General features: G+C 35.5%; 1 protein-coding gene across 2 annotated transcripts in view; it reads right to left on the bottom strand.

Moving 5' to 3' along the window:
- The window catches only part of EYS (eyes shut homolog (Drosophila)), an 859267-nt gene that overhangs the window by 709664 nt on the left and 130324 nt on the right, over nt 1-19279 (bottom strand). The window contains exons 4-6 of one of the 2 annotated variants that reach the window (XM_017739228.1): nt 15352-15545; nt 13372-13499; nt 7977-8091 (exon numbers count right to left, since the gene is read on the bottom strand). In XM_017739228.1, the coding sequence (XP_017594717.1) occupies nt 7977-8091; nt 13372-13499; nt 15352-15545 (437 nt within the window). Of the gene's footprint in view, nt 1-7976; nt 8092-13371; nt 13500-15073; nt 15317-15351; nt 15546-19279 lie in introns of those variants that run through there. The other variant, XM_017739229.1, reaches the window with a different exon arrangement.

The raw sequence follows: 19279 nt of genomic DNA, 5'->3' as shown, positions 1-19279 counted from the left end.
ACCTGCGGCATCGCTCCCTCACTCGCGGTCGCGTGGCCGGGGACCCTGAGACAGGGATGGGGTCCGCGATAAGGCGCGCGCTCCCAAGGGGGCCGGGCGCATCCAGCGCAGGCACCTTCGCTGGCATGGCTGCAGTCACACGCCGCAGGGATGGCAGCCGTGTGATCTTGGCCATGGGATAAGTATGATTTTCTGCTTTAGGGGTAATGGGACCATACAAATGCTCCTCAAGAGCTTCACTGATTATAAGGGATGCACGGAAAGCTTCTCTCGCTAGTCCATGTTCTGTTTGATCCCTTGCCTTATCCCAGATCTCGTCCCAGAAACACCCCTGACAAGTTCCAGGCAGTTCAATATCAAAAAGTAAGTCTCGAGAAATATAGAAGAACCTTTTGAAAAGCCAGATAAAAAAATGTTCTAGATCTCCCGGTTGCAATACTTTTTTGTTTTGTTGTTCAAGGATTCCTTTTACTTCTAGATACATTTTTTTTCTGTGGTTCAGAGAGCCCCATTTCCCACGATTCTTCCATAGTCCAGAGAGAATATCCAAACCAAGATGAGAAGAGAGAAGTCTAGAGTGGTTTTTTACTCACGAATTTTCCTCAGGGATCGGTGTTGTGGCCGCATTCCTCCACCAACTGACAACAGCCTCGTAGAGAGGGTCGGAGATAGTGGAGGATGAAAAGCTGAACCTGAGCTGGCAGTGTGTGCTTGCAGCCCAGAAAGCCAATAGTATCCTGGGCTGCATCATAAGCAGAATGACCATCATGTCAAGGGAGGTGATTCTGCGCCTCTACTCTGCTCTGGTGACACTCTACTTGGAGTGCTGCATCTGGCTCTGAGATTATCGTTACAAGAAAGACATTGACCTATAGGAGTAGGTCCTGAGGAGGGCTACAGAGGACTGGAGCAGCTTTCCTACAAAGACAGGCTGAGAGAGTTTGGGTTGTTCAACGTGGAGCAAAAAAGACTCTGGGGAGATCTCCCTGTGACATTTCATTAAAGAGGGCTGTGGAAAGATGGCTGGCTGTAAAATTAGAGGAAACTGTGAAGTTATATCCACATCCTAACAGAAGTTCGGTGTGGAAATTACAGGGTAAAATACAGTTGTTGCTCCATGGATAGAATGCAGTTGACATGCTCAAAATTTTACTCCAATCGGTGACAAAGGTATGTATGACTAGGGTCACTCAAGCTCCACCTAAACATAGAGGAATAGTATAAAACTAAGTAGACAATGGGGGAAATGTTAGGGAAGACTCCATTCTGACTGCTGGGATCAGTTGACAGGCTGAACCTGTCTTCTCCCCTGTAGGGGTGTCTATTGGGTAAGAACTGTACTCTATCTGGGCTGAATATTTTTATCGGGGATCTTAGCTTGTCTGCGTATTGCTTTGAATATGTTTTTGCAGTCAGATACTACCACTGATGATCCTTGAAACTTAACCTTTCACAATTTTATATTAATAAAGAATGTTATTCTGTGAACTGTTGGTATGAGTCCTTCACAGGTGCTGGCAGTCACCAGCAAAGGGGAACATACTCAGATACAGTGGAAGACCCAGTGAGGGATCATAAAGTGGGAAGACTCACTGAGGGATCTCCCTTATGGTATTGGTGTGTGTCCCTGAATGAGTCAGTCAAGCCATTCTCTGATCTAGCAGGACAGCTCAGTGAAGGATACCCATAAAGGGACACTGACAGACAGGTTGGGCACAAGGGTCTCAGCTTTCCTGGGGTGCTGACAGACAAACAATAAGGGCTGAGTAAATCTCCCCACACCAAGGGTTGAGGAAATCTCCCCTTTTCACATGACAAGGGCTTATAAGAAGGATTGGGACAAAACTTTTAGCAGGTTATATAGCAATAGAAGGGATAATGTTTTTAAAGTAAAAGAGGATAGATTCAGATTAGATAGGAGGAAGAAATGTGTCACAATGAGAATTGTGAAACACTGGAGTAAGTTGCCCAGAGAGGTGGTAGATGCCTCACCTCTGGAAACACTGAAGGTCAGGCTGAATGGGACTCTGAGTAACCTGATGTACTGGAAGATGTCCCTGCTCACTGATGGGGAATTGTACTAAACGACCTTTAAAGGTCACTTTAAACCCAAACCATTCTACGATACTATGATCTCTGATATGATATGCTCCTTCATATGAAACCCTGATTTCAGGTAAAACAGCTATGGGTCTTGGCAGAAATATGTCATGGCTTGAATTAATTAATTACTTTTAATAAATATTATATTCTTTCATTTGTCAGGTGAACATATAGTAAAAGAGAAACTAGAATACTATCCATGCACATCTGGTATAGATGGGGGAAGATGAAGTTATCTTTTGTGTAGTTTGAGCAGGTGCCATCTCTCTTAACATATGACTTCATAAAATAATGAAAAATTTTAAATATTTAATTATAAATTAAAAGGCAAATTAAGAATGTTCATTTTTGAGTTTTTGGTAGTAGATGACGAAAGGGCAAATACTGAAGAATGAAAAATAATCATCAAGAAGCTCAAGCTAGAAACTTACTGTACAGTATGGGAAACAGCTGCCAAAGACACCACAAAATTTATACAGCAAATGGAGAATGTGTGTCTGATCTTACTGGAATTAATAAACAGGTAAAAAAATTATTATAATTTTTAATATAAAACATATAAGTGATGTGCTTCAGAAATACACAGTGTTGAGTTGGCTGAGTGAAATTTTATGGACTCTTTCTACAAACATTCTCCTCATCTCAAGGGGCCAGTCCCTTATTAGATAGGGAAGTCAGTAAAAAAGAAATTTGGGGAATTTCTGTATCTTTGAAAAGTGGTTTAAACTTGAGTGCAGGCTTGATTTTAACTTCTCAGAAGTTGCATTTAAAAATAAACCAGAACATTTCTGTTGGTTATATCTGGTCTGTTTTGCTGTTCATTTATGTTTAATTATATGCTATTCTACTATATCAATTCAGATCCATTGCATAAAGATATATGAAATTATTACATGATTAAAGTTTTATTTAAATATTTTTCATTACATTTGCTCTTCAAAAGAAGGATATTTAGTTTATTACCTGAAGATTTCTACTGTTTATTAACTTCTGTACAGCTCAGAGATAATTAGCAGCACATATGAAAGCACTAGGGTGCTTTGATGCTGTTTATTTCAATAGAATAAGAAACGCTGGAAAATACATTTTGATAAAGTCCAAATTAAATACTGAAGGGGGAAAAACCTGTTTAGGACGTTTTAAAATTTATGTGAACTCTTCTGCAAAATTACTGTTGCTGTGTGAAAGAAAATTGACTAATTAACTTGTGCAAAACTAGCCGCTAATGGAAGTATCTGACTTTGAACTACTGCTGTTTTGAACACCCAGCTGGAAGGACAAATACAGGAGAGACATCAATAGAATTAATCATAGTGGCAAAGTAGCTTCACAGAGATGAGACTATAATGTTCTCATATGGTCCGTGGGGACAAACAGTAGGAGAGACCATAGGTTTTTTTTAAAAAGGAAAATGAAAATAATCTATTTAATATGTAGTACATAAGTATAAAAGTTGCATCTGAGAGCAGTAGATTTTGCAGTGCCAATTTTCATTGCTTCTAGCATTGGTAGTATATCTGTTATAAATATTCATAATAATTTTATCACTCTAACCAACTGCTTTAATATATAATATGCCATATATATTAAATTTTATATATATATATAAATATATATTTATTTGTTTCCTTATTCCTTTTTTACACTCAGAAAACAAATGGTGATCGATACAGCACAGAAGGCTTTAAAAAAGCCCTAGTGCATTTTTTTAAAAGAACTGAATTTGTTAAACAAGTTAATGTTTTCTCTCAGCTATATTTGCCTTTCAGTTCTGGATACGTGACCTAGAAGTTATTTCTTCTCTCACACAATAAATACAAATGGCTTCTCTAAGGATAAGTTGGAGGCCTTCTTAGGGCTATGAGATCTAAGCAGTATGACATAGCTCCATTTTGGAGATTATTGCTAATTCTGCGTAGAGATGCTTTGCTTCTGGGTTATAAATTCAGCCAGATTTCTAGGGATAAAGTGTTATCAAAAATCGTTAGGACTGAAAGTGGATCCTCAGGGAAGAGCTTACCAAGAGGACCAGAGCAGCAGACTTTCCACAACGGTTTTTCAGGGAGGCCTGTGAGGCTTGGCACTGCTCACTGCTCTTCTGCAAAGGTGCAAATTGATTCCCAGCCTGACAGCTGGCTGATGGGCCTGGTTCTGCACCCATAAAGGCAAACTCATCTGGAAGGGATGAGACTTGGACCTCTGTCTGCCTGATTGTAATTTCTGTACAAGTTCTGCTGAATGATGGCCACATACCAGCTTGACACGGGGAAAAATCACAGGACAAAGAGAGGTTCCCTCCTCTCTCCTCCTTCCCACATCACCCCAGAAGGAATATATTAACTTCAGTGAAGACCATTTTCTGTGTTAGTATACAAGTCTCCTGCTTTGCTAGAGAACACAGTAGTCTTTGGGCAGAATATGTTTGCTGGGCTTTTTAACTTCAACAGTGTGCCCCATGGTGTTACTGATTATTAATGTATATTCATAATTTTACTTTATCAACCATAAATCCTCTTGGTACACACTTTGTTGTTGAAATATCTCAGATTCACAATAAAGTTCCAAATGTAAAAGTCATAACTTTGTTATATGGATGTGAGAAAAAGACCAAAAGAGTACAACATTAACAACCACAGAGCCATCTGGAGGGCAAGGTTTTAGATACCAATCTTTTCTATTATATTAATTTTTCTATCCTCTTACAGTGAATCATACTATTAGATAAACAATATTAAGCATGCATCCATATAAGAAAGCAAAATTCTGGTGACTGGGGAACAATTTCCTGAAGTGAATGCATCTGTGTACCTATTCTCATTAATTAGTGTTCCCCAGGCAAATTACTTGTCGAAGTTAAAACCATCACTTCTTTTTGCTTAGCTTCACTCTCCCTTAACAGCATGATCTACTTCCACTGCACTGTAGGAACCCTAGTCAGAAATCAGCAGCATTTCCTGTTGCTCTTTTTGAAGGCACCAGGACATCCATTGGCAATGATTCCAACATAAAATTTCACATACAAGTGTCAGTACAGCTTCTCAGAGAAATTTCAAATATTTTCTTTGAATGACCAACAGTAGGTGTAGTGGTAAAACCCAGAATGATAACAGAGATTTTTTTCTCTTTCTTTAATGCTTCTCTAGTGTGTATTTGCTTGCCAACACAGCTCTGCTGCTCAGGCACTATGTATAATTTGTTTAGACCTTGTCTCAAGTGTAGTGCTGACAAATGGAAATGGACCTTACAATGACATTGCTTTCCCTTCATCTTTCAGCTTCAGTTTTTGTGTCTACATAATTCAATTTCTTTGTTAGCTGTAAGCACACAGCCTTGCATGAATCAGTGGTTTGTCAGGATGATGGGAGAAAGGCATGTTGACAAAATAGACTTGGATTCACTATGCAGACCATATAAGTTTAAAGATAGTTGTTTGTAGCATAATAAGGAGCTGTTAGGCAAAAAAAAAAAAAAAAAAAAAAAAGATGAATGAGCATTTTTACACCCTGCAAGAAGTGGAAAGCATTTTTAATCTGCATGCCCTTCCATAGGAAGTGTATGGCAGATCACAAATGGGAGAGTGTGTAGCAACAACTGTAGAGCTGCACTTTCTTGTCCCTCAAATGCACTTCCGTAGGTAATCATAACTGCCCTGTAAATTCTGCATTTTTATACAATTTAGTGGTTTCTCCCTAGAAAGTAAAGACAGCTAGTATGCCAAAGACTTGACAGTTTTCATACCTCAGCTTTCCCACTATTGTGTTTTCAAAACTGTGCTCATTTCCAGGCTTCCAAATTACAGTTCTGTTATTCTCAGAATTTGCACTGGATTAGTTTAATATGTTTTTTCAGTATCTCTGTTTTGTTTGGTTGGTTTTGATTTTGAGGGTTTTTTTTCAGTTTAATACTAATGATTCAGGAAGAAATAGGGGATCTTAAGCAGAGATTATACTTTTTGCCATTATCTAAGATACTTGCTGTGGATAAATAGATAGTAGTGCTTGATCCACCCTTGGGACCTAGAGGAAAGCTTCACATCAACAAGTGATTTCTTGTTTGTATGCTCTCTTTGTCGGTTTTTACTGCACAGTCTTGTGTCAGAGGCTTTACTGGCGCCATTCTAAATCACTGGTCGAACTCTACACAAACCACTCCATACCCTGAGGCCGTTAGCACGTGGCAGTAGTATGATAAGCATGAAACAAACAACAGCTCTTTCTTCCCTGTCACTTGCCTTTTGGGCATTGCTCATCTTTTCCCTGTCTTCAGGTAAAGATAAGGAAAACAGATACCTACAGCCATAAAGTGTTTAAGATAATCAGATTAAAAACAATGAGAAAATACTATCAGCTGCAAAGCAAGAACACTGACTTTTCACTTATAAAATCCATTTAAGAAAAAGTTGCCATGAGAATTGAAAAATCTATTGAAAAGTGTGTCTGTGGGCAGATTTTTTAAAAATCTTTTTAAGAAGCAGGTTATCATATTGTCATAATAATGTAGCTAAATATTTTTATTGAATGAAACTCTGCTGAAATCTGAAATTGGTTCACACGTCAGTAATTGTATAAGTATGGTTTATGTTTAAATGGTTTTAATTTAATTGTTTTCTTAAAACAGTGCCTCCTGTCTTCTAAGTAGGTGGAGTTGTTATTATAAATTTGACAAACCAGTACAACATTAATAAAAACACTTTCCTATGGTATGGATATAAAAAAAAAAGTGCTGTTATATTTTCTTCAGAATTTTAGCAGTGACTATATTTACTTATAGAAGTGGTTCCAACATTGCAGCTGCAAGGCAGGAGAAATTCAACAGCACTCTTATTGTAATAATTGATAAATCAATAGTAAGGAAGAGAATTTTTCATATCAGTATTTTTTGAGAGAGGAAGGTCTGTTCATGTTCAAGAATTGTGTTTGTCACCTGTTAAAATTATATGTCCAAGATGTAATGTTTTCAGCAAAGCTCTCGATATTGTCTCTCACAGGATCCTTCTGGACCAAACATTAATAACCAGGTTACATTATGGGCAAGCAACTGGCTCACAGGTCAGGCACAAAGGGTTACAGTGAATGGGGTGACACCACACTGGTGACCTGTCCCTGGTGGGGTTCCACAGGGCTCCATCCTCTGCCCTGTGCTCTTCAACATCTTCATTAACAACTTGGACAAAGAACTTTAAGGAATATGATGTAAGTTTACTGATGTCACTAAGCTGGGGGGAGCTTTACACTCCCTCAAGGACAGAGAGGCCCTGCAGAGAGACCTTGACAAATTAGAGGGATGGGCAATCACTAGCCATATGGAGTTTAACAAGGAAAAGTGCCAGATTCTGCACCTTGCTTAACATTTTCAGGAGCAATTTAGAGAGTTAAAACAAGCAGATTTAATATTTTTTTCCCAAACTGTCAGTTGCAATGAACGTCACCACACTACAGTTTCATCATCAAAGTTTTAAGTTTGTATTAATTTTAAACTTTATGTGGAGGTAAGTAACTTGATTCTGGTTAAAATAATGGCAACAGATGATCTTAATTTAAGCAATGTATTTTTAAAGGCTGCGACACAGCTGTGATTATCATCTTTGTGGGTAATGACACTCACCGCAATTAGTTATATATTCTTTTTACTATAAAAATACCCTTCAGTTATCTTACTTGATATAGTACTAAACACGGTCTCAGTAGAAAAGTAATAAAAAAATCCATATTACCCAAGTGAATTGCCCTTGTGTTATCGATTAAAATAAATAAAACCTATAAATGTGTGCCACTCTTTTCTCTTAGAATAATGCATGCATTTCAAGTTCTGCTTGTCTGAAGCTTTTATAATTTGGAACACTGAATTAGTTTAACATGTATTAAATTACTTACAGTGAATCCTCCAATTATATTAAGACACAATCCTTCATTCAGACAGTTGATGCTGAGCAGCCTGCAGTAGTCAATTACTTCCTCACAGTTCTTTCCAGTGAATCCTGGCATGCAGCTGCAAATACACCAGTGTATTTTAGAGAACTTGCATTTTAAAAGTTAATTGTATTTAATTATGTTCCATAATTCTATTAAATAATGTTCTTGCAGTAGCAAAACAGATCTCTTATGTTATTTAAAATACTCAGAACATGTTTTCAAGAAATTAAAAATCCATTGCATTTTTCTGGATAATTTTGCTTTTTCATAAAATAATTTCTTTCCTCGATTAAAGTATTTTCACACCAATATTTCATATAATATTGCAGAAAAAAGACCAAACACCCTAGAATAAGGTAATATTTAATAAACAGTTATGGACAAGGTAACAAGGTTTTGAAAAACTATTAGAAAGGATAGGCCAACTAAATCATAAGAGAGGAAAAAAATAATAAATATGTGGTAAGTGAGAAATAAACATCAATCATTGCTAATGATTAAAGAGTAGTAAATGATGACATGCTTAATTATGTAAGGAACAATGTAGAGAACAATGCAGAGTTGTTTTTGTGCTAGCTTAATTGTAATTTAGTGTTTTCTTTAATGAAGAAAACTAGCATTCAATTTTTGTGACTGTTTGCTAGTTCCATGTGATGCCAATAGAGCGATGGATAACATATATAGTAAAAGGAACTGCAGAAATTTCTTCTGATTCATGTCAGCACTTAGTAGGAGAAAATCCTTTCCTGATGTTTCTCTACCATGTTTAAAAAAAATCTCATATACACAAATAAAAAAGATGAGATTCAAATGGATAGTAAAGAAGTCTTATTCAAAAGCAATAATGGAACAATGTAGAAAAATATTTGAATATTTGTATCTTGATAAATAGATAATCCTTGTCAAACTATCTCACCATGTTCTTACAGAAACAGCATGTTCCTCTGTCTAAAGGCTATTTCTGGTATTATGGAAAGAAAAGATTTAGGAAGAGAAAGGAAATGGCCAATTAGCTGAAAATTTGTGTTTGTGAAGGAATCAAAAAGTAATAGAAGGGAATTTCTTTAGCTGTTTCTAAGGGGTAGTTTTTCAAATTATTCAGTCCAGAAGTTGGAAATGATGAAGATTATACAGAATTGCTTCTGGTTTTCCTACGTTCTTGCTCCTAATAGATATGAGATCCAGAGTGTTGCATATGTTTTCTCATTTAAAGAAAAAAACTATCCAACCCCTGGTTTCAAAATGCATGAAGCTCCTCACAGTTAAGCAGCATACTACAGTAAAGGATATATTTTCAATAGCAACTACTTAGGCAACAACTTTCAATAGAAAGCATCTGAGTTAGCCACACTTTCTAAATCAGTTAAAGATGTCTATCAGTGGGTATGGCTCTGAGTCCGAGGAATGCACAGACACATGTAGCATGTCCAGAAGCTTAAGTCACTTATTACCTTAGTTAAGTGTTAAACTGGTTGGATTTAATCAGAAATCCCTGGAAACCAACCACAATTCGTGCAAAGGACCATTTGGACAGAGGTAGATGGATATGGGAAAACCTTCTGTAAATGGTTATATGCTTTGAGGCTGGTATAGACACAATCACATGAGGACACTCTATGCAAGTAGCAATGGACCACATAATCCTCACCCTCCTCTTGAAAAAGGTGCTGCCTGCAATTATATTTCTACCATTTCAAGTACTTGGCTTCAAGATTCTTGCAAAGTCTATCCTTAAAAAATTTCTGGTTCAGGTATTGTAGCTAAAAGGAGTTTTTCCTAAAAAAAATTTCCATGTGAAAGGAATGTAAAATAATAATAAAAAGGGTTTTTTATATTGTCTTACCATTTATTTTTTAAATAACATCTGAAACCAAATCAGAGCAACTCGATTACGTTTGTTTTACTGATTTGTTTTTACCAATGCTCTGAAGTGAAAGAGTTCCTAGATTTTTTTTCCTTCAATCTACAATTGTTTCATTAACCAGATAATCTAGTAAACCAATTTTAGAAGCTGTTCCTTCTAAATTTTGTATTTGCTCATTTTTTCTGTTCTTGTTTTTATTGTTGTTTTGCAATAAATGTATCAATGTCAGGGAAAGGAAGTGTAAGCTAGAAGAAAAAAGGTTGACAGTAAAGTTCCAAAGATGGTACTAACAGAATATATTTTCTCAGAACACCCTTTCACATTTTTGGTGACTGTTTATTGTCCTAAAGAACATGGATAATAGAAGAAGATATAAAGCAAACAATCATAGTTTATTGTGATGGATATCCTTGTTCACTGCCTATTTGAATTCACCCTAAATTTTGACATTTAAGAAAAAATGCAACTATTAGATTCTTAGCACAAAGTTGTGTATGATACCAAGATTGAAAGGATGGAATTAGGATACAAGATAGTCATACATCATAACTGAAGTGGAGAAAATTAAATTGATTCTGTTTGTTACATGTTTAGAATGGAAAACAACTGCTTTCCCAAAGAAGGAAGGATGCACTGAGAAGAAGCCGAGATTGTGTAGGATATAAGGATATAGGATATATGGATAGGCATAAGGATATATATATGTAGGATATATGCTTAGGCATAAGGAGAACAACATAATATAGAGGGAAGCAAAATAAACTGTAATGAAGTAAAACGGTCAATTCAGCTATTATTTGAACTTGTATATGCATCTGACCTAAACACCATTACATTTATTTATGATACTAAAATGCTCTAAAAGCGTAGTAGTATTACATGTAATGTTACACCAAATGCAGTATGAAACACATGGAGTTTATTGTGGAGTGACTAGACAGAGATATCACATACAGTATTTGACTACGATTACCAAAAATGAATCAAATCTTCTCTTAAAACATTGATGAGCATCTACAAATCTCCCAAATTAAGGCAACATTGTTAATGGTAGATTTCATTTGGCTAAAGTGAATTAAAACATGAATCACAGGCAGAAAGCGTCCAAGTCTGTGACTTTAGAAAACTGAAACTGTCTAACCACTGTTCTTACAGGTCTTCTGAAATCCTGTTAGTCAAGTAGCTAATGCAGGACATGACTTTAAAAAGAAAATTTTTAATCCTTAAAATAGTAAAGCCTGCTAACTGTTGGGCCTCTCTATCAGTCAACACCTCCTCTGCACTTCAGCACTCTGGCAAGACTGCAGCTCTCACAAACAAAACTACTGAATGTGATCTCCTTGTGAAAAATATGTAACTCATACTTCCTCAAAATGCTTTCTCTCACCTAAATGCCCCCTTTCAAGTACAGAGGCATAAATATACCCAGAATTTATATTTATTAACTATTTCAGATTAAGTGGTGGACAATTGAGTTTAATTACACAAAAAAATGAGGACATTATTTTTTGTTTATTATTAACAACGTGGTGGACAATTGAGTTTAATTACACAAAAAAAATGAGGACATTATTTTTTGTTCATTATTAACAATCATAAAAATTATTGCAATCATTAAGTGAAGCCTTTTGGGACTGAAAGGCAAAACTAAGGCTGAATACTGGAGATTTTCAATAAGCAATTGGACAGGGTACTAGATAATCTTGTCTAAACTCCCTTTCTCTTGAAAGGTTGGACCAGGAGATACTTCAAGGTCTCTTCCACCTTGGGCTGTTCTTCAAGTCTCTGTATATTTATTGTGTTCTAATATTCTGTGATTGTATAGTAACCCTCTACCTCTGTACAACAAAAACTGTGAACTTGTGTAAGAGGTGTCATGTAACCCGCCCTGGATATTTCTCTCTGGAAGATATGAGTCACATTCTGGAGTTCTCCTCCTTCATCAAGAATGTCTGGTGTGCAAATTGGTTGCTAGAGTAAACTGTGGCTTGAACACTATTCACAGTGTTCTCTCTAGGTTGTTTGTTCCCTTTTAGGGCATTCTTAGTGCTAATGAGTTTATAACCCACTGCAATGTAAAATGGGTTCTTAATTGCCCATTTTTACGTTCTGTTATATTGATCTAAATAATTACTTCCATGCTTATTCTCATATAATATTATCAAAGGAAAGACAGTTAAACTACAATGTCTTCCCACTGACATTTTTATTAAACAATTTCTATGGTACAATGAGGGTCATGGTACAGACCATTTCTACCAATACTTTGTGGAATTATAGATTATTCAATATGAATAACAGGGCCAGGAAGTTGGTTTTTTTTTTATTTTTTTTTATTTTTTTAAAAAATTTTTTTTTGGTTTGGGTTTTGTTAATAAAGGCAATCTACATCTGGATATTAATTGTTTATGTTATGCATATTTTTAAATGTAAACTTCAACACATTGTTTTATACTAATACATGTATATTGTGTGAAAGACTGGTTATATAATAATAAATTATTAGCTTACATCTCGGTTTAAAGAACTGGAAAATGAACTGTTGCTCTGGGCTATACATATCTATATGGGAAGACCTAACTGTATATGAGCTTGCATATGTGTGTTTATATGTATATCTGTATGTAGGAGTGAATAAGAATGAAACTTAGGATTTTCTTCTTTGGGAAAATTGTAAACAGTTCTACTTATATTTTAATTTCAAGTGTTCTTAATTGAATCTCTGCTGATGCACTGTAACTTTGTGTTCTATACTTCTGTTATATTTTTTGCAGATTCTAAACTCTTCATAGTATGTTGTCAGGCTTTTGTGTATCACAGCTTTCAATTATCTGCTTTTATGAATATCCTAAAATTTGAAAATTGTTTACTTCAGTAATGCTTATCAGAACTTACTCAGGCAGCAAGATAAAAGCCAAGCAAAGGGGAACAGGATAAATTGTACTCCTTACTGACATAGAAAATAAAAATCTTAAAATCTATATAAACATGAAATTAAATTATACATTGGATCAATTCTGGTATTTTCAAATGCATAATTTTTAGTGTGGCCTTTCTCAATAAAACAGTTTTCTACATGCTGCTTGAAGGATCAATTTAAAGTCTACTAATGCCTGTCTGTGAACTAGAAATTCAATAGGTTGTCTTATCTTTTCAGAAAAAACATAAACTTCATACACCCTGAAAGGGAGTGGCACCTGTAGTATAACTGTCTCAACTGTCATCAATGCTTTAAAATTTATAGATTTTATTTTATAGCATTAATAATTAAACAATTTATAGCCCTTCAATTCCTTAAATCTTTTTGTATCGCTCCCAGAGTTTACACGAAGCCTAACAGAGTAAAGCACAAAAGATAAATACATTTTTTTTAAAAAAAGTTTATAGTTTTCTGTGTTCTCTGTGAATGATGATGTCTTTTCTTTCTGCAATCTGCAGGATATCATCAAGTGAACCAACAAAGTACTGAAATACATTAATTTCCAATCTTACCGGCAGTTATAGTTTTGCTGCTGAGTTATGCAAGTTGCATTATTTAAGCAAGGCAGTAATTCACATGGATTCAGTATTCTCTCACAGAACTTGCCAGTAAATACTGGCATACAGATACATGACACATCCTATAGAAGAGAGGGATATTGGAAATAATTATTTGTTGTACGCAAGACAATACAAAATTTAGTGGTTTTAGTGTTTACATCCATTACTAGAGAGGCCCTAACTAGGACAACTTTTCACAAAGACAGCAAAAAAAGCAGTTCTAGTCTCAGATAGATTACAAACTTGATTTAGGACAAGTAGAACAGGCCTTCCAGCACAGATTATACTAGACTTGAGTTTGCTAACTGGAAATATACCAGCTTTAAAATTGGCAGTTTTGTGATCTCGTAACTGAATCAAGAAGGAGTTTTATAATTAATTTAGGGTTTTTTCCTCATTTCTGATTTTGTTCCAATGTAATGTTTGCATCTGTTAAGCAGTAACAATACACAAGGTACATCAGACACCAAACGGTGGCACTAACTAGAGGAAGAAAGATCATGGGTATCCTTTTTCTCCTTAAATATAAAGCACAGAATCTATGCTTCTCTTTAACAGTGAAAGACATCTGTCAGTTCTTGCAATCTAATTTGAACAGTAAGAAAAATAAATTATTTTACAAACTAAAATATTTCTTGGAGGTGACACTCCCACCCTTATTTTTCTATGCTCATCATGGGCCTTTTGAAGTCAGAAAGTAAAGGAAACGGTAAAGGGGTTTGTTCCCCTAATGAAATAGGAAGTGCTTAGGTGTTTCTTTTGAATTGGTCTTAAAGGTATAATCAGGAAACTCCAACTCCTATTGAGAGTTTTCTATACATGTGAAATAAACTACTGCGTCTGTTTGTCTACTGCACAAAATAGTATGTGCTAGTATATCCAGTAGACAAAATATTTAGACAGGTTACATAACTTAGAAATCTATCAATTTATTCAGCAATTTAGATGTCTCTGGTTTTCTCTGTGTATGAGTATGTATCACCGGTGTGTGATAACTAAGCTTTTGAACTCTTCTTTTACTGTTTTGATTCTGTATAATCACTGCTATTTGCAATAGTAATGCTAATGAAAGAACATCAACAATTTATTTTGACATAATACCAGGTATGACTTTATTATCAAAACTTTGTGAGTCTGCATGAATTTATTCTATTTTACAAAAAAAAAAAAAAGAAAGAAAAAAAAGGGAATTAAAAAACTTATAACGCATGAAAAGCAAGAACAAGATAATCACTAGTTAATAAAGATCACATGATGCCTCATGTTTATATCAGATGATTTTATGAGGGAGAGGAAAAAAGAAATAAAATAACATGGGTAGCTCCTTATGTGGTCACCAAGCAACTGGCATGAAATGGGGAATTTAGGAGTTTTTATAATAAAAATATTATAAACAGGACACATTTAGACAATGCTATGCTTCTTCATGAAGCATGCAAAGCTACTTAAAACATTTACATTAGTATTAAATGTTCTGACACTTTCATGTAACAGATCCTCCTGTAAGGTATGTGAAGGCATATGGATGATAGGAAGGTGATTAGAAACAGACAACATGGCTTCACAAAGGGTAAATTATGTCTGACTAATAGTGGCTTTCAATGATGTAGTAATTGCGTTGATAGATAAGGGAAAAGCAACTGATAACACTTACCTTGACTTCTGTAAGACCTCTGACATCATCCCATGCATCATCATTTTTGCTAAATTGGTGAGAGAGGGGGAAAGTTGTAAATGCCCCATCCCTTGAAGTGTTCAAGGTCAGGTAGGATGGAACTTTCAGCAACCTGGTCTAGCATAAGGCATCCCTGCCCACTGCAGAGAAGTTGGAAATAGATGACACTTGAAGGTTCCTTCCAGCCCAAATCATTCTATGATGCTGTAATTCTATGATTCTCTGTTCAAATAGGGATTTCTAACATTTATACTTACATTTGGCAAATCGATACATGTACCTCTGTTCTGACATGGCCTTGAAGAACATTCATTGATGTCAATTTCACAGTTGTTACCAAGGAAACCAGAAGGGCAATTGCAAACATATCCAGACTGGTTATACTGGCATATACCTCCATTTAGGCATGGCTGAGAGGCACAAGGATCACCAGGTTCCTCACAAAATGGACCTAAAAAAGAAATAAACATTAAAAATTACAGTGTTGGAGTGAAGCTTGATATGTTCTTTGACATTGCTTTCTTACTGTGTTGTGTTTCCCGGTAATTTCTCTCACTTTTTTTTTTTATTATTTTATTTTGTTGAGGGATTGAGAGGCTTTTATAAATTGTGCTTTTCTAAAATGGTTTACACTATGAAGCTCCAATTACTGACTTGGACATCTGTAAGCGATCACCATTTATAAAGCAAAGAACTTAACATATTCCTGTATGCTTTGTTTGTTTTAGTGAATTAACGTGGTAGGAATCCCTGGGAGTGACTAACCTGATCTGTAACGAAGGAAAGATGTGACTACAGTGAGATGCTGAACAGTCACTGAATATCTCACAGCAGTTATTATTAAGGGAAGCTAAATCCAGTGGACTCCCAGACCAGGAGGGTTCTTCTCATTCCTATTTACAGATACAGCCAGTACTGAACCTGAAAGTGCTCTCAGTAAGCAAACACACACACACACACACTACAAACATGCTGTCCATGTGAATCAACCTGAAGAACAGTGTCTTTTCCCTTAGATAAACACGACCAGCAGTCACATGAGCGTAAACATCAATGATGGCTCAAATTTTTTCCTCATCTCTGGCTAGCTAGTATTGAAGCTCAACAATGAACATACACACTCCCTCATTTTCTAGATACAAAGATAAACCCTCATTTGTGAATCCCTCAGGAATCAGCATAGATTTTAAGTCTGTCTGATATCGGTATCCAGATCCTGAACCTCTTGTGGACTTGCTGTCTCAAAGCTTGGGTTGTTCCAGATCTGGATGTCACTCTGGTTGCTGGCTAGTCTAGTTTAAATGTCTCTCACTACCCACTTGGAGAGGTGTTAATACAGAAGTAGCAAAGAAAAGAGACTGTTTACTAGGCTCTGTTGGCCTTGCAAGAAAATAATCTGTAAAATTTCCCCAAATCACCCTCCTTTATTACCTTTGAAATTTCCATATCTCTCACAAAATTCTCCCTTTACTCTCTGTGAAATTCAGTGCTTGTTCATGGTGGTCTGTGCAACGTTTGTCAGCCACTTGCCGTTATTTGTCGAACTCAGTAATTTCTCACATTATATCCAATAGCTTCCCATGTTCTCCTAAATTCTTGTAACCCTAGGCAGGACTTTACTAATCTGCCAGCATACCCTAACATTTATGAACTGCATAAGTATTTTCAACAATTAACTCTTTTTAATACTGTGATGTCAAAGATTTATAGCATCTAAGAATTTATTTTCATTTACTTCTGGAAAATTATGTATCAAATATGCTTTTTGCATACACTGTACTTTGGTGCTCTGATTCAAACCACCTCCCTAATATATACTTAGAAATTACATCAGAAGATTTTTTTAGCAATTTGCTGTAGCAATAAAATAGCTTCATAATAAATCCCTTCTGAAGTAGTAATATGTATTGATTCAACATTTTGTTACACACTTGGATACACTGACTTAAAAATAGACATTCATAAAAGAATAAATTATACTTTACAAAAAGACATATAATTTTGAAATGGTAAACGGAATACTTTTAACTCAAATTGTAAACTGCAGGATAAACATAACTAATTAATTATAAGCCACTTAACATATAAGTATATGAACCTCTAATAATTTAATTATGAATAGACTAGCTATTTAAAGCAATTGTAAGTATGTGGAACAACATTTACTAGAAGATTGAAATATCACACTCTGTCTCTATTATGTACCAGAACAGCTGACACGACAAGCACTATACAAGAAAATTCCATCAGCTGAAAAAGGGTCAAAACACATTTTCCTTTCTATCATTCAGTTCAGTAGAAATAGTTATTCCAATAAGCCAAAATGAATTGGATCTATCTTTTATGACAGATTATTCACTTCTCCTTAGCATCAGAGGACATTCAAAGAATCTATCAAAAATTTTTTTGCTATCCCTCATCACCATAGTAACCAAATCACAGTATATTGGAACTTCCAGATGTTAGGTCTTGCTCATAGGAAAAGCTAAGGAGGCCATATCTCGGAACAAGGCCATCAATCTGTATTAGTGCATATAGAAGAGAATGTTTGCAACATGAAGTGAGGGGGATTGGTCAATTCTTTCTTATTAGTCAATTACTATCTAGCAGTCCTGTTCTACTTTGATGTAGCACTGTACCCCAGCAGTACTCATAGATGAGGTTATATAATGCTTACCCTATTTTTTCTCCATTATTAGTCACATTTGACAAGAATGGGTGTTCCTGTCCCATCCACATTTATAATCAGGAGAAGGAAAATGAGCAAAACAGTGACCCCACTTGCTCTACCCAAAGGAAAGCCAGAGACTGTTGTCTCAGTAGCTGAATGGAATAATGAGTTTTTCCTGCCATTGCTTCTACCCCTGAATCCATTCACTCCTTCACATTTTTTGTGCCACCATTACCAAGTATTTATTAGCTTTTTGTTAAAAAAAGGCTCTCAATGGGATTATTAGAACAAGGAAAGACTAAATGAACAAAATAGGACAGAACAATGAAGGCCAGTGGGGAAAACCAGATGAAAGAGTTGCCTTTGGTAATGTTATGTGCATTTGTATCTAAATGAGGAAAAGGGTATTGTTCTGCCAAAAAAAAAAAGTGATAGTGCAACAGTCTTTTAAGAGAAGGCTAAAGTAGCTAGAATAGGAATAGAGAAAAGTCTGAGAGAGGATAAGGAAATATTATCAATCACACCATGAGAAATTCATCAAGGAAAAATGCAAGTTTCAAGGATGGCAAAAAAAAAAAAAAAAAAAAAAAAAAAGCATATTTAACTTATTACCCTTTTCTCCTTGGCCTCTCTTTGCAAAGGGAGCAAAATAATTTTTCTGCTGTTAATTTGGAAATAAAACAGTGCATTTGCTGGAAATTGGTATCCAATTACCTAAGTAGGTGGAGGAGTATTAACTTAAATGAAGATACTGACTCATGGTCTAAAACACAAGTCACATCTAGCAATGTCTTTTAGAAAGAATTCAGTCTTGAGCTGGAATTTTTCCATTAATTATGTCTTTGATATTCCTCTACTTATAATTCACCGTATTCAGCATCTTATGTGAAAAGCGAGAGCAGCATTCTTTCACCTGAACATCCATGCCTGATGAATTTGACAAATCAAGTCAATAAATGGAATTCTGGAGAATTAGTGGTTTGAGATTTTTATTCTATCGTTCCCAAACCTGATGTCACACTCAATCTATTTGCTAAATAAGATTAAAATGTGACTTGATTACAGCTCTTGGATGGGGAAAATACTAAGCACTAAAGGGACCATTAATTCAGAGAGAAGCCTGTAAGAAAAGCAAATGACTGAAGAGAGAAGCAGAAGAATATAATGTGAGAAGCACCTCACACAGTTTTACCAATGAGATATCTTTACCTGACTACCATGAAAGAGTTGAATTCTATGGTTGCTGATGTCTTCACATCAATGTGTTTTGAAAAAAACTACATACAAGACTTAACTATATAGAAGAGGACATATGCAGTACAACCAGATTTGGTCAGAAGGGACGAATGACTGGTCCTCTAAACTTGCAAATATATTTATCTACTTTGAGTAAAGATGAATACAAACCCTTTTAAAGGTTGTGCAAATCAGGAATTATTTTGAAATTCTTATTTTAAAATGTACATATTTTTGTCATTATCAGTGCCTCTTGTTCCAATACGTTTAAATAAATA

This window comes from Corvus brachyrhynchos, unplaced genomic scaffold (genome assembly GCF_000691975.1).
Source record: "Corvus brachyrhynchos isolate BGI_N302 unplaced genomic scaffold, ASM69197v1 scaffold136, whole genome shotgun sequence".
Taxonomy (NCBI): domain Eukaryota; kingdom Metazoa; phylum Chordata; class Aves; order Passeriformes; family Corvidae; genus Corvus; species Corvus brachyrhynchos.
This window is presented reverse-complemented; position numbering and strand designations above follow the sequence as displayed.